The sequence below is a fragment of the Colletes latitarsis genome, chromosome 11 (assembly GCF_051014445.1).
Source record: "Colletes latitarsis isolate SP2378_abdomen chromosome 11, iyColLati1, whole genome shotgun sequence".
Classification (NCBI taxonomy): Eukaryota; Metazoa; Arthropoda; class Insecta; order Hymenoptera; family Colletidae; genus Colletes; species Colletes latitarsis.
This window is the reverse complement of record NC_135144.1, coordinates 13,075,078-13,100,969: the sequence shown is the minus strand read 5'-3', so window position 1 is coordinate 13,100,969 and position 25,892 is coordinate 13,075,078. Positions and strand designations below refer to the sequence as shown.

Genomic DNA, 25,892 nt, shown 5'->3' with positions numbered 1-25,892 from the left:
AGCGAAAGATTTGAGCCGTCGGTATCCCTGATTTTTTCCCTTATCCCCTTCGATCTTTGTCCCTCGTTTACTTGCCCAGAGGCAATTCCTTGGGAATTGAATGAACCGTTCGACGCCAGAAGCTACGACAGAAACGGATCCATTGTTTCAGAGTTATTTCCTCGCAGCTTACAATCGCGGCCATTATAAATAACCGAATAAACTTGATCATTCCGATGTTTCACCGATCGGAAGAAATAGCTTAAACGTCAGAAAAAGACATCAGAAACATGACAAATCAATGAATTTAGGGGGAACACCACTGTGATGGCTAGAAAATAAAAGCAATTCCCGAGAATATTTCGGGGTAATTTTGAAATTTTTTCTAGTAAATAATTAATGTTTTCGAAAAGTGCATTTCTTGAACTACTTCTTGCAAATATTTCGTATAAAAATATTAATTATCATAGACGTAATAGGAATCGGCATATTACATCTTTTGCATCTACTAAAACTTCTGCAACTTTATCATTTTTGCGAATTTTACTTTAATATTTTGGGAGGTTATTCTTAAACCTCTAAACATTAAAAAGAGATAAATAAAAAGTTTCGATTTTTTCACTTCGTCTCAGTGGTTTCCCTTCTTAAGAAGAATAGATTTAGCAGAAGCATTATAGCGATGCTCGTAAAGAAAAGTAGAATGTTCCAGTTTGCCAAACGAAGAAACATTATTTCTTTTCTTTGGAATATTAGCATGCTTGGTCTTCAGCTCCGAAAACAAACATATTACACAAGTTTCGACACGAATTGCTGATAGAATGTTTGAAAACATCGATCGATAGCTAATAAATTGATCTTCGGAAGTGAAGGATATGAAAATTTTTACCCTCATTGTGTTAAAAGTAAGTTTTTCCCAAGTGAACACGTAGAAGGTACAGGAAGGTCAACTTTAACTTTCTTAAAATTATATAATTTTTAATACATTAATTGGTGTAAAACCTTGTTCTCCGCATAAAAGTACCCATTTATGGCGAAAAATGTTTCATTTAGAAGGTATTTTAATTTTAATATTTTGATATTACGTATTCATATTTATATGAACACATAGGGGGGCAAGTTTATATGACCGAGCAGGTTTATACTTAATTTAGTATAACTTCATTCGCACTTAAATTCGACTATCCATTACTGACCAAAGAAAAGATATGAAATATGGTTTTATTTCGAATTCGTGTTGTTCAAGTATATATGTTAGAAACATTATGCTATTACTAGTTTTTATATGCTCGAACAAAATTGAATTCTACTTTATTAATTTCTCCATCCAGTTGTTTCTTTCTCGTATCGTCTGCGTGTAATAAAATTGTTATACGAATAAGGTGTTAAATTTAATGATGAGTGCTGTACCTAAACGAATACCATAAAGTATAGTTTGTGACTTGTCGTTGCCTGTACGAGCAAAGTTTCATTTACTATCGGTGTTCTCGCATCGTCTTTATACTGTTATGGATTATGGACAAATCCATTAAATATACACAAGCAGCAAATAAAAAAAAATGCAACTATCGTTTATGGTGTTCTTTTCTTATGTAAAAAATAATGTAATATCGAGTGTTCTGCTATGCATCGATCGATAATGCGTTTACTTGGAGCAACTTCATTAGTTTTTCCACGTAAATTAGTAACGAAAATTCAAACAATTCGACGTTTCGAAGTTACAATTAAATTATCGTCAGAAATTAATGCAATTAGTTAATAGCAGTCGATGTGTACATCATATATTATAATATTGACAAACATAGAATTTATGTCAAAAAACAAACTAAATGACAATGTATTGTTATTTGGGATAAAAAACGTTTTTAATTCCGTTAAACGTTGAGTACCAGAGGAAATAATAAATATTAAAAGCAAAAAGTTTGGAACAATACATTTTTATTACACATGTAACTAATACGAATAATTCATGTTTATATTTTATCTCTCTTGATTTTAAGCAGAAAATTTATTTAACTTCTTATCACGTGATAATAACACATATGAAAATGAAATATAGTTGGTAAAGGAAATGGTAATAAAAATTAAATAAATAATTTTTTAAATATTTTTATCTTGTTTCTTCGTTTGGTGAAGTATTATTATCCGTATCAGTTTTACCCTTATTACAAAGACTAATAACACGTGAGGGCTTAACCTATTTCATCAATTTTTGAGGATTTTAAATTAAGGTCAAAACGTCAAATTGCTTAAATTTTCATATATAATCTACGGCACTTTGGAAGTATCGTTTATAACCTTCAAGTAAAACTCACAAATTAGCGGTAATGCAAAATCGTATAATATGCATATTTCACAGAAATATTAGAACGATTGTCGATTTTTAACTTCGAAACGATTTGTTTATAAATTTCTAAAAAAATACAATATTCATATTATATTATGCACATATTTAGTTTTAATTATCGGTGCCCTCTTTATTAGTTACGGTATCTTTTCATTTTAAGGGTAATTTAAAATTCCTAATTTAGGGTTTGGCATAATCACTATTCATATTTTAGTTTTTCTTTCGTTATTTACCTTTTTCTTATCAAATACATAAAATAACAGATTAAATAGTATTTCCGTCATGTAAGTTATTAATTACAATAAATTAACGGAACTACTTTTGAATATTTATTTTTATAGTACTATCTAGGAATAGAAAGTACTGTTATAGCTTAAATTATTTTCAAAATATCAAATTCCTTACATTTTAAGGGGTTGGTATATTCATGATAGGCACTGTAAGTTCAAATGTTTGAAGTCTAATATTTTTAACAGCAATGAAAAATATAATATTATAATAGTTAAGAGACTCGACATATTTGTTTTAAATTTAAATTTCGACTTGCCATAGTTTATATTCTAAAGTTCAGAATTATAATACATTATAATTCCGTATCAAAGAGATACAAATCAACCATCAGCCATCGATACCACGTGAATACTTTTTGTGTTTAACTCGGGCAGACAATATATTGGAATATTTATGATACTGTATAACTAAAAACCACCCTAAACCGCTAAACAAACAAAAAAAAGTCGAGCATACGTGAAAAATTCAATTTTGACCCAGTCTGTATGAAAGTATTACTTTTTCACCGATTTTATCCCCGATCGTTCGCCAGTGACCGATTAACGCGCCACGCATCGGGTCTGAAATTACAACCCTTACATAAGTAAGCCCAAGAGGGTGGGATATCCCATCCGTGGTGGTTGCCTCGTCGACGATGTATGGACATTAACGTTAACACCGTTACGATTCCTGTTCCTGTCTAACGTTTTGTTGCTACAAAATTCTAGATTCGAGTATAAAGCCCCGCCTGTGGTCGATCCGAAGGGGGTTGCAATCGCGTATGATTGGCCAGTGATATCGATGCGTCGCGAGGCACGGGCCAATGGCGTCGCGACGTTGGATTGCGCTGACGCCGAGTTCGGGAGCCAGGTTCGCGGTACCCCACCGCCACGGTAGCCGACGACGACGACGTTAGGCGACGTCGACGACGTTCTCCGTCGCGTACCCCGCGCGCTACCGCTACCCACTCCGCTCGTAACCATATCTGGACTTAATTATTGGTGAGTCGTGCGTTTGTTTCTACTTATTTTTCTCCAGCCCATTGCACATTTTCGAGAACGCGACGTCGTGTTTTTCAAAGAACCGCGACCCTTTTCGCGGCACATCCCGTGACCGCGAAAGGGTTGGTCCGGGCAGATCCGCATCCCCTACGAGCTTAAACCTTGGAACGGTGTGGAAGTAATCGCCGAAACGATTCAGGGACCGTTTCGCGTCGACGTTCGATCGGCTATGGAATTTCCATGGAGTGAAAAAAAAGTGTGGATTCCGTTTAATTTAAATAGAATTTCCTCGAGGATTACCACGGTCTCGTTGGAAGTGATTGTTCGTAGAATGGACGAAGTGCGATCCTCAGTGGTGCGTTATTTCGATCGTGCGACTCGCTTGTGCGTGAAAGTGACAAATTCGATGAACGATTCGGGAACAGGATTGAAGTCGGAGGAACGGGAGATCCTTTCAGAGTCCGGATCTCGAAAATGACCGAGATCAGAAGAATGTCAGCGACTTTTCGTATTGATCTGCCAGGGGAAGGCGACGGGATCCGGGTTCATTCCATTCGGACCTATTTTTTCCCCCAAAAGCTTCCAAATATAGCGATACTATCCCGTCTGATCTATAAATAGTTAAAAATCCTACGGGCAGGAAATTCCTCGCTGGATTTCTGAAAAATAATCGCTGCATTCGTCCATCTAACATCTACAATTCGTATTCTAAAGCGTGAAATCCACGTATTTAAAGTAACTTATCAATTTTCTTGTTAGAAATTTCAAAATATCGGTTATATAACTTGTTCTTTGATCTTATCACGTTGTCGTCAGCAATTAAAATTTATTATTTATAATTTAAAAGACTCGTTTTTAAATTTAATTCTGGAATCAATTATTTACAAAAATAATGTTCCTTGGCAAATATAGTCTTCCATATTCTATTTTAATAATAACCATGTTAATAATATTCAGTCTGGCTATATTTAGTCGCGCCCGAGGCAGAGTCTGCTAGACAAGATCGATTCTAAATTGAATGAAATTGTCGTCAACAGTTACAGAGTTAAAATTCCGAATTTCTGGACATTATAAGAATATATAATCAAAAATCCCACAATCCTTATTTCGAAAAGTATATCGTATGCTGCAGTACGATCGATATAATCTTCGTTTAAGTATCAATAAATTTGATTTACATTATGCATTTAAAAATTGTAAAATTTGTCATGTTTTTACCAGAATAATTAATCGACGCGATCTGTTAGGTCATAAATTCGGTAAATCGTAATAAGAAAATGTAAATTTAGTATTTCGTATAAATCGTAAATTTGTGAAACGTTCGGAAATGAATAAATTTTCGGTGAAAGTAATATTCGAAAAAGTTGTACGTTACATAATTCGCTGTTAAAAACGAGACTGCATCCCCCATAAGGACGTGCAACGAGTCCATTAAGTAAAATCGTTCGTTTCTATCTTCGTCGTCCCACCCCAATTCGTTAACACACGTGCTGTGCATTTTATGTCTTTTGTCCGTCACGTGCCATTTTAATATCCGACAGCCATTGTCCTGCGATACGTCTCTTTGCGATCGACTCGCCAGTGTGCCAACAATTTCCGCTTCGTCCACGTCCTCCATAGCAAAAGTCACTTTGGTATTTTCGACAGAAACTTGTTCTCTCGCTATCGATCAGTTTTATAACATCGAACGCGCACGGCCATTGTTAAAAAAAAAAAATGTACAAACTCAATTCAAAAGTAATCGATAGAAGAATGGAGAGTTCTTCGAGAGCAGGATAGTTTACGACATCAGTAGTTTCTGATTTTATATATTTTATTATGTTTTTTCCTTTTTGGCAGAAACTCGTTCTGTCATCGTTAATCTGTTTCATAAGATCGAAGCAGATCATTATTTAGGGTAAAATGTATAAAATAGAAGGATGAAAATAGCGTGCTTCGTCCCTTCTATCCTTTGTTAACGTATTATTTTTTTCACTTCTCGTTTATTTTATTTACGAGTATACGTATTTCAATGGAATTCTAATTTTCAACTTTTTATTGTCGAACATAAACGAAGAAAATTGACGAGGAACAATAATATACAAATAAATATATCTTTATCTTTATTATATTATCGTTTGCTATTAACAATCTTCGTTTGTCTTGAATTTAATACTCTAATTTGATCCTTGGCTTATTAATAACTACATTTTGTATCTTTAGATTTTTTAAAGTTTCTGTAATGATATTGATAATCTAACTTGCGGTACCTTCTTGCCTGTCATTAATTACTTATTATATTATTTATCAAGAATATGCTCTGATTAGCTTGTTCGAACCATCGTCGTCCATTTAATTTGTTTCTACAGATTTACAAGCGTCGTTGTGAGTTTTGTCAATTGGAATACTCTTTTCACTGTTCGTCGATGAAATTATCTTTAAAAATTTAACATTTTGCAATCGACTATTCTATCGTTCGCAACCCTCGCAATATCGGGTGATGTTTTGGCGAAAAGCTTAAGTAGAAAGTACGATCCGAGGACAGGAGGCACGTTTTCTCGCATTTTTCCATCCCCCGAAGACATTCCCGGGAGAGTTCGGGGATTAGGGCTGGAGAGACTACCACTCCAAATAAACACCCCTACTCCAGAAATCCCCTCGCGCCTCGATGCAGAGAACGAACGTTCGTATATAAACGCGAGCGTCGTTCGATGATGAAAATACAGCTAACGACAGAGAAGTTTAAACGTCTGACCACCGATAATAGAGAGAAACAGGCCGGAGGGTTACGTGAATAGTGAATTATGGCAACATCCATTCTCCCGTATCTCAAATTCGCAGGCTTAGATCGATTCATCCCCTTCTTGTTAACAATTACTTTATTTTTACTAACTCTTTCGTAGATCGTAATAAATTCGCTAAAGGGATGATTGGAAGATAAATGGTACGTAACAGTGATTTTAGAACTATTTGAAAAGTAAAATTTATGCCCATTAACCCTTTAGAAACTAAGATTTGATTTTCATTTTAACCAGTTCTGTACAAGGAAATATTGCATAGTTACATAAAATTAGCCGTGAATATATTAAATTTTTCTTGAAAATTTTCTTGGTTAAATAACTTCTACTTTTACAAAGAAATATAGGAGTTTCTGTGCAACTGAAACTTCTGCTCTACCTCGACGAGATAAAAGTTCTCCATTTATTAAAAATTTATTAAAAGTTTCAGCGAAAACTGACCAAGCAACAGGATTTGGACAATGTTTTGCTATTGGAGGATTCTAAAAATATATTTTGTATTTTTCACTTTTTGCATTTACAAATGTTTTGACGGTTTCGTTTGATCTCTGGGTCGAAGTGTGATTGTTTAGGCTTTGGAGGAGCGATGGAACTCGATTATTAAAATTTTTCAGCGAAGGTGAAACGTTTCTCCATGTGTCGTGACGTTTGATTTTTGCTTCAGGGGCTGCCGATTAGCAGCGCGACCATTTCCGGCCCCAGAGCAACCCCAATAATTGGAAAATGTCCGGATTCGCGGCGGCGGGCCTCGTGGCCTTCGACTCCATCAAGTCCAAAGCGACGGAAAAACTTGCTGGGTAATGTCTCACGCATGCTCGTACGACTAACGAGACACGAAAAATCGTTTAAGAGAGTATTCTAGTTCAGAGGTCAATTTTTTAGGTGCCCTTTGGGATTTTTTTTTAAAGAAACATAAGACATTGTTGTATCGAGATTTGTGACATGGTTTTCAAATTATTTTTTTTTAACCTTCGACATACGCGACTTTCAAAATGCAAAATTACATTGGTCAACAAATCGTAAACAATAATTTGCATTTTTTACGATTAAACTATCTTCACGATGTTTTAAATTTGTATGTTTTTGTTAATTCATCACAGATGATAAAGTTATGAATTTACTAAAATAATGGCACTGAAAATGCTACATTTACATACGTTTAAGTATTTAAAAATTGCAGATCAAATGAAAGGAAGTCATTACAAGATTTTCATTTTTAGTTTGTGTTTTAGAAAAGCTAGAGTCAAAGTTTAACTTTCATTATTGGGGTCGTAATAGGGAGTAGAATTGATTGCTTGGACGAAGAATGCATATTTGCTGTTGATCGGTGTTATTTTTCGCGGCGTGTTTAGGCGAAATAATTGATTTATTAATGAAAAGTGTATGTCTCTAGATTCAGAAGAAGCAATGCTGGCTACGAGGAATTCGAGATGCCCCGCGAGGGTAGCAAAGACAATCAGGGGTTCGATGGCGAGAGGGCGTATAGTAGACAAGGCTCGTTTGAATCACTCCCGGAACATGAAAGACCCCCATTGCGTCACATCGATACATACTGCAAGCCAGAATGTCCCTGTTTATCGAAAAGATACACCATGGCAACGTTGGCCTGCATGGGTAAAGTTTAAACAATACTTTTTCATCGAGTCGAGTAGGATATGTTGTAAATAATTATTTCATGAGTTATTTTTTACTTACACTTTCTTTTATCTATAATTACTCCTCTCAATTAGATTCAATAAATACTCTGAGTTTCTAATAAAAATTTGGTAACATTTTAGTCCAAAGAAAGGAAGAGGACATATTTCTAGATTAATATACCAGGGGGGTTAAAATGACTTGTTTTAATATTTGACTTTTCCATTTACGTAGGAAGCACTGTAAAAGAGAGAAAGCGATGATCTTAAGTAATCCTGTCTTCGTTCGAGTAGCCTATTTCTTTAAATTTTATTACGGTATAGTACACTAATTACTTAACGAATCTTCCTGAAGAATGAAATTTAAGATATCACTTTAAAGATATCGCTACTGTCCGGTATTAAGTGCCGTCCAGTTTTAGGGGAACTCCCCCTATCTATGTAGGTTTTAATAGTTGTTCGTATAAAATATCCTAGAAACAAAAAGGAACTCCCCCTAGCTGTGCAGGTTTTAATAGTTGTTCGTATAAAATATCCTAGAAACAAAAGAAAACTCCCCCTAACTGTGTAGATTTTAATAGTTGTTCGTCTAAAATATCCCAAAAACAAGACTAGAACAAATACGGTGTTGGATTTTTAGCGCTAGCCTAGTACTTACGTTTCTTACGTTTGAATATTTCGTTCCAGGATTGATAATTTCGTTCGGTATGAGGTGTAACATGGGCATGGCGAAGATAGTGATGAAGAACAGTACCGAAGACGACAACCACACTCTTATGTTCAATTGGACAGTCGGTACCGAGAGTGCCCTCGACTCGTCTTTCTTTTGGGGCTACCTGGTAACCCAAGTGCCAGGAGGATTTCTAGCATCCCTGTATCCCGCGAACAGAATATTCGGCGCCGCGATCGCCATATCCTCGGTCTTGAACTTATTGGTACCCGGGGCACTGAAGTTAGACCCGATCGCCGACATGTGCGTGCAAGTGTTGAAAGGATTGGTGGAGGTGAGATGACGAGCATTTTATCTAAAGGCTTGACGCGACGAGTAATCTTCTTTTCTGCCAGGGCGTCACGTATCCAGCGTGCCACGGTATTTGGAAATACTGGGCGCCCCCGTTGGAAAGATCGCGTTTGGCGACGTTGGCTTTTTGCGGTTCTTACGCCGCGGTAGTCATAGGAATGCCGCTTTCCGGCTATTTGAGTCATTGCTTCGGATGGACGGCGTCATTTTATTTCTACGGTAAGATAAACGACTGTTTATTATATTGAAATTTTAACTTCTCGATTATTTCTTCCCCTTTCACAAATCGAGTTTGATTGAAAATTTCAGGCATATGCGGGTTAATCTGGTACTGTTTCTGGCTATGGCTAGCCTTCGAGAAGCCGTCCAAACACCCTTGCATCTCGACGCGCGAGCTTCGCTACATCGAAGATTCTCTCGGCCATAAACAAGCACAATTGCCTGTGCCAACGTTTGCCACGACGCCATGGCGGAAGTTCTTGACGTCTATGCCGGTGCACGCCATCATCGTCGCTAACTTCTGCAGATCTTGGAACTTCTATCTGCTAGTGCTGTATCAGGCGCGATTTATGCACGAGTCCTTTGGTATGCCTCTGGTCGAAGTAAGTTCATTTTCTGCCCATAATCTGGTGTTCATTGTTTCATTGTTACGTACATTCGTTGATATTACATATGAAACACAGTATCATATAAATGACTATCACGATTGCGTTTGCAATCATCGTATTCACAATTGAAAATAGAAAACACACCAAATGTAAAGTAATAATATTTATTATTACTAAAAATTTTGAAAACTCTGTTTTTATAGACCGGTGTTATTGGCTCGCTCCCGCACTTGCTGATGACGACGATCGTGCCTTGCGGAGGATTGCTCGCCGATTACCTCCGTAAACGTGGAATATTATCAACAACCAACGTTAGGAAACTCTTCAATTGCGGTGGTTTCGGGATGGAGGCGCTCTTCTTCTTGGTGGTGGCGAACGCAACGATGCACAGAAATGGTACAGCGGCTACCGTTGCCCTTGCGATTGGCGTGGCTTGCAGTGGATTCGCCATTTCGGGTTTCAACGTCAACCATTTGGATATCGCGCCCAGATACGCCAGTATTTTGATGGGAATGTCGAATGGAATTGGTACAATAGCGGGGCTCCTGGTACCATTCTTCGTGGATAACATCACAGAAAAGAAGGTATTATAAAAACATTTTTTGTCAACATTAACGTCTGATTTCGATTGTAAAACAATGATAGTAATATGTCTATATTGTACCAAGATCGTATAAGTAACAAATGAAGGAGAATCGAAAGACGAATCAAAAAATAACAAGTTAATTGTTTGGACTTAGGATTACTTTCTATGATACACAAAATATGTATTTATAATTGTTTTTACATTATAAGTAAAATTAATGTTATTTTTATTTCGTTTGTGTTTCGCAGGATATTCAGAGTTGGAAAAACGTCTTCATCATAGCTGCGTGCGTGCATATTTTCGGTGTAACATTCTACGGAATCTTTTGTTCCGGGGAACTGCAACCGTGGGCTGATCCCTCCGCGGAAGAGGAAAAGAGTTGGAACGCTATGGACGAATTTGGGCAAACGAAACCACCGGTCCCGCCACCGCCAATGACTATGCAGTCCAAATTTATCGTAAGTACTTTTTTATTTACCGTCATTTTTCTACTATTCGCGCAAAAATTACATAAATCCGTTGGTTGTGTGTTTATTTTACTGACAATTTGTTATAAGATTACTCAATCTCAAAACTCATTTTTTTAAACCAAGTATTTTATATACAGAGTGTTCGGCTACCACTGGGAAAAATTTTAATAGGAGATTCTAGAGACCAAAATAAGACGAAAATCAAGAATATCAATTTGTTGATTGAGGCTTCTTTAAAAAGTTATTAAAAAGTTAAATTAAAAAATTTCAAATCATTCTGAAAAAATTATTTTTGGTTGTAGGGGATAATAACAAACATTTTTGGTGAATAGACATACCCCCGAATTCCTACTCAGTTTCGAGAAAAAAATTCATTACCGAAAATTTCATGTCTGACCATAGCGTTGATATGTTTCACTGAAATTTCATGCATATCTTTAAAACGTCATAACGGATTGGACGATTTTAATGTTTAAAAAGGCAAACGACGCGTATTTTAGTGTAGAATATGTAGAAATTCTAAAAATATTGGAAAAGTTGTTCCTTGACCCCGTAAAGTTAGAAAAACCCCATAAAAATGGCCCAATTTTCAAATGGTCATAACTCTTACAATAGTCAATGGATCTCATTGAAATTTAGTCTCGAAGTAGAGCTCATGGATACCTACAAAAAAGTATTAAACAACTTTTCTGTATAGCATCAAATAAATTTATTAAAAATGAAAAATGAATTTTTAAGATACATCGATAAGGGGTAGCTGCTGAAATTTTTCGGCGAAAAAAGAAATTTCAAATCGTTCTGGAAAAATTATTTTCGGTTGCGGGGGTCAATTACAATCGTTTTTGGTGAATACACATACCCTCGAAATCCTAGGCACTTTCGAGAAAAAAATTCGTGTAGGTGGACAAATTTTATTGATAATTTTTAAGAATAATTTTGTTAGTAGCTTTTTAACGAAGCCTCAATCAACAAATTGGTATTCTTGATTTTTGTCTTATTTTGGCCTTTAGAATCCCTCATTAAAATATAGACGAGAATGCTCCTTTCCACGAACCAATTAACGCTCACAATAATCAATAGGAATTCCTCAAACGTATTTAGGTACACAGCGTCAAAATAGATTACAAAATAAACGTAGAAAACAACATAAATTATAATGGTCGATACATCCATTGTGTAGTTAGTTCTGGAAGTATAACGAACTTTGTTTCAAGTTGATACACTGGTTAGTTTCGCAGATATTAAAGCGTTTCGTTGCGTTTCATTAATAAACACGGGATGCTGGACGGTATTTCTCGAAATACTACGACCCACTTTAATTCTAGAAAGTGCGTACGCACTCGTAGTAATAGCAAATCCGTGGATACACACTACGCGCACTGACCACCGCGCAGTTCACGTGGTTGAGGTAGGTCAGCACGTCGCGCGAGCGAGAGAGAGGTCCGACGCGCAAAACGAAGATAGAGATAGTGGAATTAAAAAAATTACGCTTTCCTTTGCACGACGATATCTCCAAAAAAGGGAAAGTCGGATCAACATAAAACAAAATCCATTTTAAAGGGGAAGATTCTTCTAATGGTGTGTCAATTATGGATAAACCACGAGTAGCTTCGGAATTGCACGCGTATAAATTTAAAGTATTTTTAATACGTGTTTCTCGACTGTTTATTAAAATATTACAGCGATTATTTTACGAAATTTCGTTTGCTTCGATAGTCTGTTAGCCCCAATTTAACAAGACTAACACAATTTCAATGAAGCTAAACTAGACAAAAGCGATGGAGCAATTTCGATGGATATTATAAGACAGGAAAAATGTTTAAATTTATAGGACAGTGTATCCTCTTAAAAATAATCTTATGGAATTATAAATATTCTCGCGAGGGTAATGTTTTTCTTCTTCCAGAAAGAAATTACCCCCTACTTTAGTTAGCCCCTATTTAACAAGACTAACACGATTTCAATGAAGCTAAACTAGACAAAAGCGACAGTATATCCTCTTAAAAATAATCTTATGGGATTATAAATATTGACGCGAGGAGTGTAATTTTGTTCTTCTTCCAGAAACAACCATCCATGGGCGGAGGTGCAAACGACGATTGGGACAATTACGAGCAACTACCCGCGGACAGTACATACGCCCAACAGGACAAACCCGCAATAAGCTACGGATCGACGGAAACGAATAGCAACCCTTTCCATTCGACGAATCCTTTCGCCACCGATGTACACGCATCTCTGGTACAACCGCCAGTGACGGACGATTACACGCACGACGTGACGCAGAATCAACAGTGGAACTAAATTTGTCAATATCCGAATGATCGAGACCACGCGTAAGGAAATCATTTTCTTAAGGTGATGGATCGTTTCGCGTTCATTTTGTAGCTGCTTCTGATACTTCGATTCGAGTCTAGGAGCTTGTCGGAATTCATTCTGACCGTGCTCTCGTTGTTTGTTAATGGTCGTTTCGATCGACCAGGTCCTCCATTAGTCAATTTATGTTCCGATTTAAACGTAAACAACGTCGTGACCGATGAACTCGAGAAATTAATAATTTCTCGTACGGAGAATTATTGGATATTTAATTCCCTTTTTGGGAATGAAAATAGTACAACTGTGTCTTAAACAAAATTTATAAGGAATTTAATTACGAGGATTTTTACATCTCAGCGAAAGGATGCCACGATGAAACCGCACAATGGCAATTCGAGAATGATTTTTCTGAAGAATGAAGTACTAGAGGGAGATGGAAGAGGTAACAAATAAGTTTTCGATGATTCGGGATCTTTTACATTATCGACACGTCTAATGTCAGGCTTTGTATTTTGAATTAGACTGCAAGGGATGAAATTTCTTTTCTATTACAATACCTAAGAGTGCAGGGCATAGTGCTGTAAATCGACGCGCTAGGAAACCACAGGAAAGTTGTTTCGTCGAGATCATTTTTCGTAAAGCGGTTTCTAACAAAGATAAAAATAATAGTGGTAAACGAGACGAAGTAAAACACAAAATACCAAAGCTTTATTCAACAAAATATTCACGTAGACGAGAACGAAAGAAAATATTTTCTACCTTACTTATCGGTTTAAATTAGGGATGGCGAACTGGGGGAGCCAATCGTGGCTCGTTCTTCTACATTTCTGTTCCACTCAAGCGCGGAAGAACTTCCCCCACTAAGTTAATCATCCCTGGTTTAAACTAATCGAAACGGATCTGAAACATATCGTTTCAGAAAAGAGTGCAAGAAAATGAAAAAACGAAGAAAAAGAGAAAAGGTAAAACACCTTCATTATTCGTTCACGGATTTCTATCGTGCAAATAGGAAACCAATCTTAAATGAAACTGTAAGCAGACAATAACAAAGCAGCCAAACCTTCGCAGACAATAATTACTCGAAGACAATAACGGGAAGGTTTTGCAGAATGGCGGGGATTAGTTCGGCACGATCGCTGAAACTTTTAGGTATTTCTATATCGTTATTTTCTTCTTTTTACGCTAATGGCACAACTCAACGATACGGATCACTAGAAACATAGCAATAAAAAGAAAAAAAAAAAAGACAAAACTAATATTGAACACTTAATGCCGGTCATCGATCGTTGACGAAGGAACGTGCGCGCGCGTCGTTCGATAGGCGCGAATTTTGAAATAGTACAACCGGTTACTCGACGACGAACGAACGCACGGCGACTAGAACGAATTAATTATCGATACGTCAATATTTTAACCACGGGACTAGCGAGTTCCGTTTATTAATCTGACGATCGGGAAACGCTGTTCCGTGGAACGTTGGGATAAGAGAAAACACGTTAGAACGTTCATCCGGTGACGAGTCGTAGATGAAGATCGTTATTTAAGCCTTTCGAGTTTAAATGTAATCGCAAGCACACGGACCTTAACAAAATTCAGAAACGTATGAAAGTATTCGTAAGAAAGTGATAACAAGATGAAAGTATTAGTATGATAAGACGTAAAGTACCGTAGAGCTCTATTTGTTGGGACCTGATCTCTTCGATGAAACTTCTATTCGCACAACCTCTTCAGACGACGATTTTTCTTCGTGTTTCATAAGATTCGAGTACTCGGTACTCGATGTTACGAAAACTTTGAAATTTTCTTTTCATTTTTCTTTATTTCTCATAGAACTATGAGAGAATAAAATTTAAATGGCTGCACATGTTACTTCTCTGACTGGGATTCGCACCAGAGTCGAGTTATTTTGTTTAAATTGTTAAATTTACGGGTGTTCCTCCTTATATAAAGGGAATGTAGATATAAGAATAAATATATTTCAATTCGTTCGTGCTACTAAAAATATTCAAGCTGCTTGAAACGTCGTCGAATTGTTCGAAAAAATCGAATTACTCGGATTATATGCCTCGAAAGAATTTGATAGTTCGAAATATTCGAGTATTGTAGCTTTCCTCGAATTTTTTCACAATTCTAGGATTACTACTATTGCTTTTACGCTATTTTAACTCACCTCGATGCTTGAACTACAGAGAAGTATAATTGAACAGTATTTTGATCGAAAAACATATTTCAATAACAAAAAAAGTAATATATTTCTTTACTCTTTGTGGCACAAGAATTTCAAATATATATTTAACATAAATTTTTAGGGAGTTTCAAATTTTTAGATTGAAAATAAGAATCATTAGTTGGTGCTGCAAAGAGTAAATCATTTTTTTTTGTTTTATTCGAAACGATACATCGTCGAATACAGTATACTTTTTCAACGAATTGTATCGAACATACGCACACGGCATGTCTGAGGAGGTTAAACAGTTTGGATATCGTGATTCGAAAATCCAGGAACAAGAACGTTTATGTCAATATCGATATATTAATCGCAGATAAAATTTATCGAGATCCTGGTATCGTTAGGAAAATGGCGCCCACGGTTCGGATACATCGAGTTCTACTGTACGTATTTGATGAAAGTATATACATGAAAGTTCGAACGTAAGTTCGCGAATTAGGAGTACATCGCGTTATATACATTGTCCTAGATGTTTGTACTTCGTAATATTATACATGTATCCTCACACGGACATATACACGGACACACATACACGTATAAACGTACATATTTCGTTACTATATACGAAATGCTGCTGGTGATATTTGATCGATCACCGATATATGAGACACGGGGTATATAGAGAACGAGGATAACAAGGTGTCCAATTCATTGCATTGTTTCGCGGGCGAATCGTAAAACAATATAGATGTATATATATATTCGTACGTTTGAAAGGTACACATACATTTAGTACGTATACAGTTGAACGTCGATCGTTCGTTTGTACAGTCGGCATTGAATAAATGGAAAATTGCATAACCATTACCATTAAATACAGTTAAAAAGAAAGTATTAAACAAAGATGATACGTATAAAAGATATTATATATTACATTATCTAATTCCATTATATATCAAAGTGTACCGATTCGCTAGCGATGAAAGTATATCACTCGAATATAGGACGAGAGGAATTATATTTGCATTATTAATAGCAGGCGTATTCCGTACGGTTGGTCAGCGTGACGGATTATAGTGAAACTCCAACGATATCATGAAGGGAACAGTAAACTGGGGAGAATAGTAATCTCAGAAACGATCGATCGCGGGTTCACTGTGTACATCTAACGTCGGATCGTAAAGTTACGTGGAACACTGTGTATGTACCATTATTCGAGCAGCCCTTCGTTTCGTTGCCCGAATATCCACGAGATTAGTCAATTGACGCGATGAAACTTTTTAAAACTTATAAAATTCGTAATATGAGATACGTGTATAAATGTATGATCATATATATAAATATACATGTATATGTATATGAGTATATATATACGTGGCCGGGTATATAATTCTACGTGCTAAACGACGAGCAACAGTTAGATGTTACACGCGTTTTATCTGCCGTGTCGTGGGTGTAACTAATATACATATACACATACGCATATATACGTACGCATTGAGCCCATGTTACGTAAACGCCATTTCGCGACATCGTATTAATCCCTTAGCGATTATTCCAATCTTTATCTCGCTAAATCGTGCTCGTTTAATTTCGTTTTTAACGTTCACATCCGTAATCGTAGTTTCTTTTGGGGGAGGGAAAAGGGGGGCTTTGGGGACAAGCACGCGAAGAGATATTAATAGAAAAGTAACGATACGAATCTTGATATTCTTCAACGGTGTGTAAATAATATAATATAATATCAATTGGTAAACTTAACGAATATTATAATACACACGAAGGGGTTAGTATACAAAGTATTATACGTTGTGCATATACAGGGTCGGGTTTAATAGGCTTGGAAAGAGATTACTCGTGGGGAAATAATCTTGAATTAATATCCAATTGAAAATGTAAAATAATTTTTTTTTCACAGAAATCTAGAGTACAAAAGTTAGTTTGCGTATGTCTAAATGTTGATTTTCATTCATTCTAGTCGATAAAACAAAGTTCGAAAGGAATCGTACGTTTTATATTTAATTCTTTCACGTAGGAGTTTGTCCATATTTTTATCTATTATACAAAAAGCATTTGCAGATATTTCTTGATACGATATTAATATTGAAAAATTGAATTAGGAAATAAAGTTTATTCCTTAATGGAGTCCAAAGTATTTAGAAAGTTAGTTGACATTTTTAAAAATATCTAAAGATTCTGTTATTTTAATTGTAAACAAAGTATGAAAAAATTACATTTTGCAATTTTCAGTTATTTTATTCCAAGTAATCGTTGGTAACAGGAATCACGACCCACCCTGCATATGACACATTACATTACTGTATTATTACTTATGATATATACGCATATATATGTATGTATGTATATATCGTTAAGGGCAAGGTACACGGCGATCGATAATCGAGTGTAGTCGCGATAAACGAAATGCTTAGGCGTGTGTTATTAGTCGCTAGGATTCAACGACGCGCTTCGAAGTATTTATTTTTTGGACGATTCACGGTGCCGACAATAATAACTTGTAATCCCATGCACGTGTTACAATGAAGCAACAAATCCTGTAGTATTTATATGCGATCCGTTGTTAAAACTTGTTTAAAGGAACGCGTTAACTCTTCGTTTTCTTTTCTTTTTTTTATCCGAGAGAATATATAAAAAGCACGAATTTAATCTACCGAAGACAATAATAAAAAGAAAGAATTTCTGAACGAAAGTAAGCACTTGAATTTTTTAAATAATCTATTAGGAAGCGTTACATTAATAAAAAGTATAATATATGCTCAATTAACACGAATGTAAGAGTACGTATTTATTTATTTTGAAAGAGACGATACAATAACGGTCTTTATATTATATTATATTGTCGAGAATGATTAAAAATATTTTGATAAAAAAAAATGGAAACAAAGAAAAAGCTTCGTACGATGAATTTATACACTTTGGGTCTGCGGTTATGCGAAACGAGGAGTTAACGGTCAATGGCGCAAGCTTATTTCGTCGAACGTTCACGACGCAACGATATTTTTGATTGATTTACACAACGATAGATTATAACTTAAGAAACCATTCGAGGCTATAATTTGACGAAATCCTTAAACGTAGAAACGTAATAACGCTTCAACGTTCCTACGCCACGGAGCAAGCCAGAATTGTTGAATAATCAGTTTCGTTATTTTGCAATTTTATTAATTCGTTTTTCCATTCGAGTCAAAATATTTAACACGAGTGTCATTTGCTTTTCCATTTTTATAAAATTCGAACAAATCGATCATTTTGTTTCCAATTTCTGCGAACTCTTTTACAAAACTGGATAACGCTAGATTTATTTTTATACGAGAAACAAGTATTTAAAAAAAGTGAAACTTAAAATGTAAACTGGGCGTGTAACGTTGGAACCGTTACGTTTTTCTAATAGTTTTTTGCTGTCGTAATGTTGTCGACAATGCCGACGGGTAATATAATGGAGTCACGATCGCTTGTTTGACAATAATCACTGTAATCGGTAACGGTAATACGGACAATAATGACAAACGTGTTTCGGAACACGTCGTTTTCGTGGCACCGTCTTCTTTCCGTGTTGCTTTCGTTCGATGGAAAGCCGGAAATTCTAACGACACGTGTACCAACGGAGTACGTTGCACGCGATGTCTGTTATCCGCCATAACAGATTTGTCACTGGAATACCGAGCGGAACGACTAATGTCGTTACGTTAACGGAAGAAAGTGGCGTATCCGGTCTGTATCGAGCAAACGTAAAACGTAAAACGTAAAACGTTTTTTTCATTACCGTGGAACACGTTTACAAAAATTTTATTCGCGTTAACGGCGGAGCGGAGCCGAAAGATGTCTCTCTCAAGTGACTATTTTTCGAATCAATACGCGTTCGAGGACAGAGTTTTGGATAAAACGCGAGATAAATTTATTTAGAAGAAAGCAGACATTTGCAAACAGCGAAACGAAAAGTTTTACGAAGAAGTATGTGCTCCATTGTGAGTCTAATTATTGCTGCTTGTCGAATCCTCAGTAGTTTGTAAGGGTTTATCGTTGTTTGGATAATGTTCTTTCTGAGGTTTTTTATAATATAAGAAGGGTCGTTCCAGTTTTCGTAATGAAGGTTTGTGGCTTTTTCGTTTTCTGGTTACTCTTTCCCTTTTGGGCTATCGAGTTTCTAGGATTTGTAGGATGGTTTTGTTGGTAGTATGTTATTGACGAATCTTTCGATAAGCTTCTTCTTCAGCTACAATTAGTGTTTGTTTAATCGTGGTGCTTGTTGAGAATTTCGTTGGTTAACGAGGCAAATGCTTTGGAAGGTGTGTTGGCTTTTTCATAAATTTAGAGGTCTATGTTAAAACGAATGAGCATTTTAATAAATATTTAACTATTGAAATTCCAGACACAGTGATACATTGTTAAATAAATGCTTTAAAAATTTTGAAGTCACAAATTACCAAAGTTACGAAATATTGAAAGATGTTCGAATAGTATAATGTTAAACTAATAAAGTATCGGGGCATTGAAATTAATTAAAATAATGGTACAATAGTAGTATTAAAGACGAATAAAGGAGATATCTGATGGCTCTGCTCTGCTGGCAAATATCCAATTGCAAGTTTTTCTTTAAAATCGTGACTCGCTCAAACTTACTACATTCGCTATTGCATTGATTTTTATCGAGGTAGTGACTGGCCTAACCTTATCCATGTTTATCCATTGTTAAATTAGGAGAGGGGATGGGGGGTTGAACTCGAGGTATACATTCACTGTAATCACTACAGAGAAATACTTAGGATAAGTTCCAATGCTGTTCGAACAATAATACTGATATATTTATATGAATATATAGCTCCGATAATAATTTATGACAATAAAGAACGAGATACGGGTGGTATCCGAACGCATGCTGATGCATTCATGCGAACTCTTGCGAGTTACGTTGTGAGAATAACTCCCATAAAATGGAGTTACTGCATATTTCGCGGCACCTTATAAAAATACCGGATATCCGTGTATTGTCGCGTTCACTTTTTTCGGTGCACCCTGTATCGCTTTAATAACGATTAGCTTTACATATACATATAATCAAAACTACAGATTCGCGTGCACAGGGTTTGCCATCGTTTTACGTAACAAAAATCAGGGACGGCTGGTAGTCAAAATGGAGGTCTAATAATATTTGAACACTTAAATTTTGTTCAAAATTTGCTAATCGAAACGGAGCACAGTTTTCTTTATTGAACCTCGAATGATCGACCATCGATCAGTTACGAAAAATAAAAATAATTATTCTTTATTAATTATTTGGACGTGAAATGAATTTCTTACATTTGATAGCAAATTAGTAACTTGTATGAGAAATGGATAAAAAATGATCGAGGGTTAAATGATAATTTAACATTGACGTAACATGCACGCAAATTAATAAAAAGGAGGATTTAAAATTCGCAAATGTTTGCAGGAATATTGTGCACAACTTTCGAAAAATATTGAAAAACAAGCTGGAGTCTTTCAGCAGTAGAAAAATTTGTCAAGCTAAATTACGTAGATCCAAACTAAGTGATTCTTTGAAATCAGTGTGGTGGCATGCCTTGTGTACATTATTTACATGATATTAAATACTGAATAGCGAAGAAATAGAATGTTGCATTTACCAGAGAGTAGGATTACTTATTTTTTGTCGAAATCTATGCATTGAAAAGTAAATGCATAACGAATGTTGACGAGAAGAATGATTATAAAGGTTGCTCAGCAATATAAACCGATTCGAAATGAATTATTAGATTCAGTTCTATGAGTTAACCCCTTGTCGATGGGGGGCACACGACATTTTCGAGTTTAACACACTGTGGACCGGGAAGATTTAAACTAATAATTTAATTGGAAGTAATTAAATTCCTCCACTACTGTTTTGCAACTTTTGTCAAAAGTTTCGCGATTAGCTTATTTATCAACGAATAAAGAAATCGCTTGAAGCGATTAAAATTGAAACAATAGATTGTTTTGGTCAATGGGAGGGTGAGTACTCCTTTCGTATTCGCCATTGTTAACCAATAACTTTATATCTGATATAACTGAGTTAAAGTCTTCAGTCTGCAATGTGTTAATATAGTCATGAAATATAAACGATGGTCGGTTAACATATAGATATTTTAACATTTTTAAATTTGTAAATTTTATCATGATTTTAATAAGTATAGATTAGATTCTTTTTTAATTGTTGAGAATTAATTTTTATATCGTTATTATCTTTGTTCTAACATTTAGCGTTATCGCCAGAAGAGTATATTACGTTAGTATTATTTACGTTAGTATATATATCGGTTATATGTAATATTGTTGTATCTGTCGTTAAATTAATATGTAAAAAATATTCCCTTGATTGACGATGAGTCTCTATCGTCGGCGATTCTACGTATTATCGTTAGAAATTGTTGTTTTGAACGATTCACGTTTATTTGGCGAATTCTTACATCGCGTAATGGATGACACGAGTGTCAAGTGACTAGGGCGCAAAACGAAGAGATGCCACGTAGTGATAAAGAAATTAAAATTATTCTAAGAACGTAACATTTACACGTTTCGTCTCTTGTCATAAAAAATTCAAATATCTGTAACGAAAGTAACCAACATCGGGGGTAGCAGATTAAAATTTTAACGCAAGAACGCGTCGAAAGTCTTTTCGAATTACCTAATTATTTTCTTGGAATACGATTAAGGGCGTAGAAAAGATTATACAAGAACATTGCGCTAAACATGCTTGCGACGTAGATATATTATATCGTATATTCAAAATGGAGGGTGGAAATAATTAATTGTCGCTCGAACGAATAAATTCTATATGTATAAATATATGCCACGCGTACATCGGAGAGCAAAGAAGCTATCATCGAATGTTGAACAAATTTCAAGCAACGAATAAAATACGAAAGACCCGTTTATCCGTTACTCGTTAAATAAAAATAAAAATTTGAATCGCGGAATAAAGTATCTTACAATAAACGAGGATCTAACTTTTTAATAAATTTTGTTATGCGTTGGTCTTATCGATGATTTATTATTCGAATTAACTGTACAGCGCATGCGTGTCGCGAATCTTTCGATTGGTGGAACAATACTAGTGACGCCACGTGATTGGCTGTCACCTTACGATAGTTTTTTTGCTCCTCGTTGCATACGCGTACTTACGTTCGTGTATGTATATATCATGTGTAACGCGTACATGTTCTGTATACATATACGTGTGTCGGTAGTAGATAGTTACACGTACGTTTCTCAAGTACATAATTAAGATAATGTCGGTCTACGTCGTTCTATCGATCTTGTTTTGCGAGATGATATCAATTATTAATATCGACAATAAAGGGAGATGCTCGCAAGCAAAATGAAAGTAATACATTTTAAGGACAATAAAGTAGAAATGTTTCAGAGATATATACATGTGTGCATTATGCGAAATCGATTTCACCGTGATACTTTCGTGGATTTCGTCACTTTCGAGCGGACGACACTTTTCGAGAAAATTACTATGGAAACGACGTGGCGAATTAAAATACGTTCGAGCGTTTGGCATTTCCGGCTTCACGCTCTTGAAGACTGTTGATAATTCTTCAAAATAGTTAAAACAAATTATAGTCACAACGATTCTGTCGTTCGAATAAAATTATTATTTCTTTAAGCGTTTAAGATCACAAGTTCTTAATATTCACGCGAACGACTCCATTTTTGGTCGGAGATTCGAAAGTTTTTAAATATATTTTAAATTGATTGACAGATTGAAAAATTCGTTAATAAATGAAGCGAAATAAGTGTTTTTAATCTCACAATACGATTAACATAAAAGAATCAACAGTCGCGTGACGGAAATGATTTTTCGAACTCGTTCGCGTGCTACTTTTATCACAGAAAGTGTTGATTCAAGAAAATTACTGTTTTCTGCGAAGCACGAGTGTTTTACGGTGAAATACTTGAAATTCTATGCTAAGCTTCACGTGGTTTGTTGTTAGGTATCGAATGTAGGCTTACAATTATCTCGTTGTTATTATTATACTTCTGTTTATGACATTTTCAAATTACATACCTGCGTCGTGTATGCGATCGGTCGAGGAGACTGTTTTGTGTCACGCGAAATAATTTATCGTTCTGCAAATTGTACGAACCGGAAACGCGTGCATTCACCGAACAATGGTGGATACGTTAAAAGCAATTTCTTTTCCCTTGCCGACATAATGCTTCGGCTTAAGCAATTTTAATACCCGTAGTAATTAGAACGTTTGCTGTGGATCATTTAACGAGACAATATGTGCTAAACTCATTAATCGTAATTGTTAAACGAGCCGAGAATTGCTGAGAAAATTTTCGTAAATTTTACGCCTGAGTTTGGAAACTTCTAAACCTGTTTCCAAGAGATTGCAAATAACATCTTCAAAAATTTAATCATCAGTTGGAATAAATTAACCATAATCGAGCTACCAAATTGCTACTTAAAAGTTAGTAACTTAGTCAACTGTAATTAAGTTTCAGAATAGCATTAATATGATTGAAAGTATTGTAAAATAAGTACTCCATTGGAATATTGAATGTCTCTAATATTGACTTAATAATTTGAACAAATGTTGAGAATATCCCAAAAAAGGCATGAAAAATTGGGTACTCAACGTGTTAACAAACAGAGCTAACAAACTGATATTTAATATAATCTTAAAATCGAGACGGAGACATGTTTCATGAAATATTATCGAAAGATGCTTCGCAATTCTTGCAGCGTTTCAACGATTCGTTTCTCTGTTACACGCACGTACGTAATTACTTGCGGATTCGTATTTGAAATGTGTGTCTGTGTGTTGTGTGTGTATGCGCGCGCGTGTGTGTACATATACATACTTATATATACGTATATATACATATTATTATAAAAATTTTGATCGATCTTAGTGTATCGAACTGACAATATTAATGTTTATCGGATTTATTGTTTAACAGACAATAACGTATTTGTTAAGGGTATTCGAGAGCTAGAATTACGCGTGAGTCAAAAGAATCTGCTCTTCTGTGCTGTGCATCAAAGTACACGATTTTAGTAGGTATTACCGATCTATTCATGCTCGATCATACTATTCGCATTCTCTTGCTTGGTGCCTTCGATTAACGCATTGCCAGCGAGTGGTACGCCTTTATCTACCATCGTCGTGACATTTGAATCTTCCAAGCACTCGTACTGGCGTTTCAACAAAACTAGAAAACTTACTCTTTGAATTACTCAATATCTTAAAATAGCTAATTTCAGTCCCGTATCTCGAAGTTAAAAATTCGTTCAAAATCTACGCTCGAACGTCAGTATTTTATTTAATAATTTGAGAATTGACACGGACGAAATTCTTTGACCGTACTCTTGGAAAACTATCCGACATTTACACCGTCATAGTTGTACGTGCGACAAATAGCGCTTAGAAAGTATAACATAGACTTAGCACGCTGAAAGTGTGAAGAAATATTTGATCGGTTTAGTAGCAAAGTATTACGATTTTGCAAAGCACGTGTTTCTTTTTCAACGTATAGTTTCACGCGTTTCGACGGTAATGCGTTAATGGCTGACGCCTAATATCAGTTTGAATATCTTAGACAGAAACGTAGAACTCGACTGTCGCGTGTATCATTGTGACTGTAAACCGTGTCGAGCATTGAAATTTCTTCGATAGTAGGACGCTGTTACATACCAATGAAAGAAAAAAAAAGGATCGAGAAATGATCGATTCCCGCGTGAAACACACTCTCTGTGTCCATTCGCTGTTACTTTAATGTTTCCAGATTCACGGTTCCCACCCACGCGGTGTTCTTTTCATAATGATCTCCAATACGAACATGGCATACGGTAATCTGTACCTGCGGTGGGCAATTTAAAGAAATCTATTTTGACTGTTTAAAAATAGCGGGCCTGTTCTATATACACTAGTAGCTGCAAGTTAGAGCGAAAAAGAATCATTGTTACATGCCGGTATGGTCTGGTTTGTTAATAATTATTACAACAATAATTATGTAAAATATGTATCTATACTGTAATTTTGAGTGTATTATGTAAATAAAAACAAGAAATACCGATCATTGACAATAAATTCTAAGCCGATCTTTTCAAGCGATCACAATTTTTTTTTCAGAGAATCAGGTTAAACGTTCGATGACAGCTTCGTTGCGATTATTATGCTTCACTTTCGTAATCATTTCACATTACCAAGCGTAACTCATGTTTTATTTACATTCCTGATTACAAATCGATACACGCGAGTACGTAGTATTCTATTTTCGTGTTTTTTACATTCGCGGGCACGATGTACGCATTCCTGTCTGCAAAAACACGATTTCAATAATTAACGAAACCCGAGATAGAATCATTTTATCTTTGTATTATGTTACACTTACGTATCAAGCCGTGACTAATTATAATTAAACATTTATTCCATTTATGTTTGTAAAAGTGGCACTTATTTTTATTTTTTCAAGAATTGCAAAATACAAAGCAGTTAGTAGTATGACATAATAAAGCTGTAAAGTATAGAAAAGGTTAATACTGGTAAGTAGGATCACAGATGAAGTATAGAAGTAGACCACACAACTTATGGACTTTCGTGGCTCAATCTGACTGTCATACCGACCGGAAAATTCGAAGGTGATATTAGAATCTCCTTATCAGACCTCCCACTTACACACATTAATATATAGCCACCTTGT

General features: G+C 35.5%; 1 protein-coding gene across 2 annotated transcripts; it reads left to right on the top strand.

The window, feature by feature from the left end:
- Positions 1–3,494: 3,494 nt before the first annotated feature.
- On the top strand, positions 3,495–25,279 carry Vglut (Vesicular glutamate transporter). Of its 2 annotated transcripts, none has more exons than XM_076776435.1 (9): positions 3,495–3,594; positions 7,036–7,168; positions 7,765–7,985; positions 8,693–9,009; positions 9,071–9,245; positions 9,336–9,628; positions 9,838–10,218; positions 10,469–10,678; positions 12,755–25,279. In XM_076776435.1, the coding sequence occupies exons 2-9, from the start codon at positions 7,095–7,097 to the stop codon at positions 12,992–12,994; spliced, it is 1,911 nt and encodes a 636-aa protein (XP_076632550.1). In that variant the 5' UTR covers positions 3,495–3,594; positions 7,036–7,094; the 3' UTR covers positions 12,995–25,279. The 2 variants fall into 2 exon arrangements, with proteins under 2 accessions (XP_076632550.1, XP_076632551.1); XM_076776436.1 differs by lacking the exon at positions 3,495–3,594 and adding an exon at positions 4,872–5,219.
- Positions 25,280–25,892: the final 613 nt, after the last annotated feature.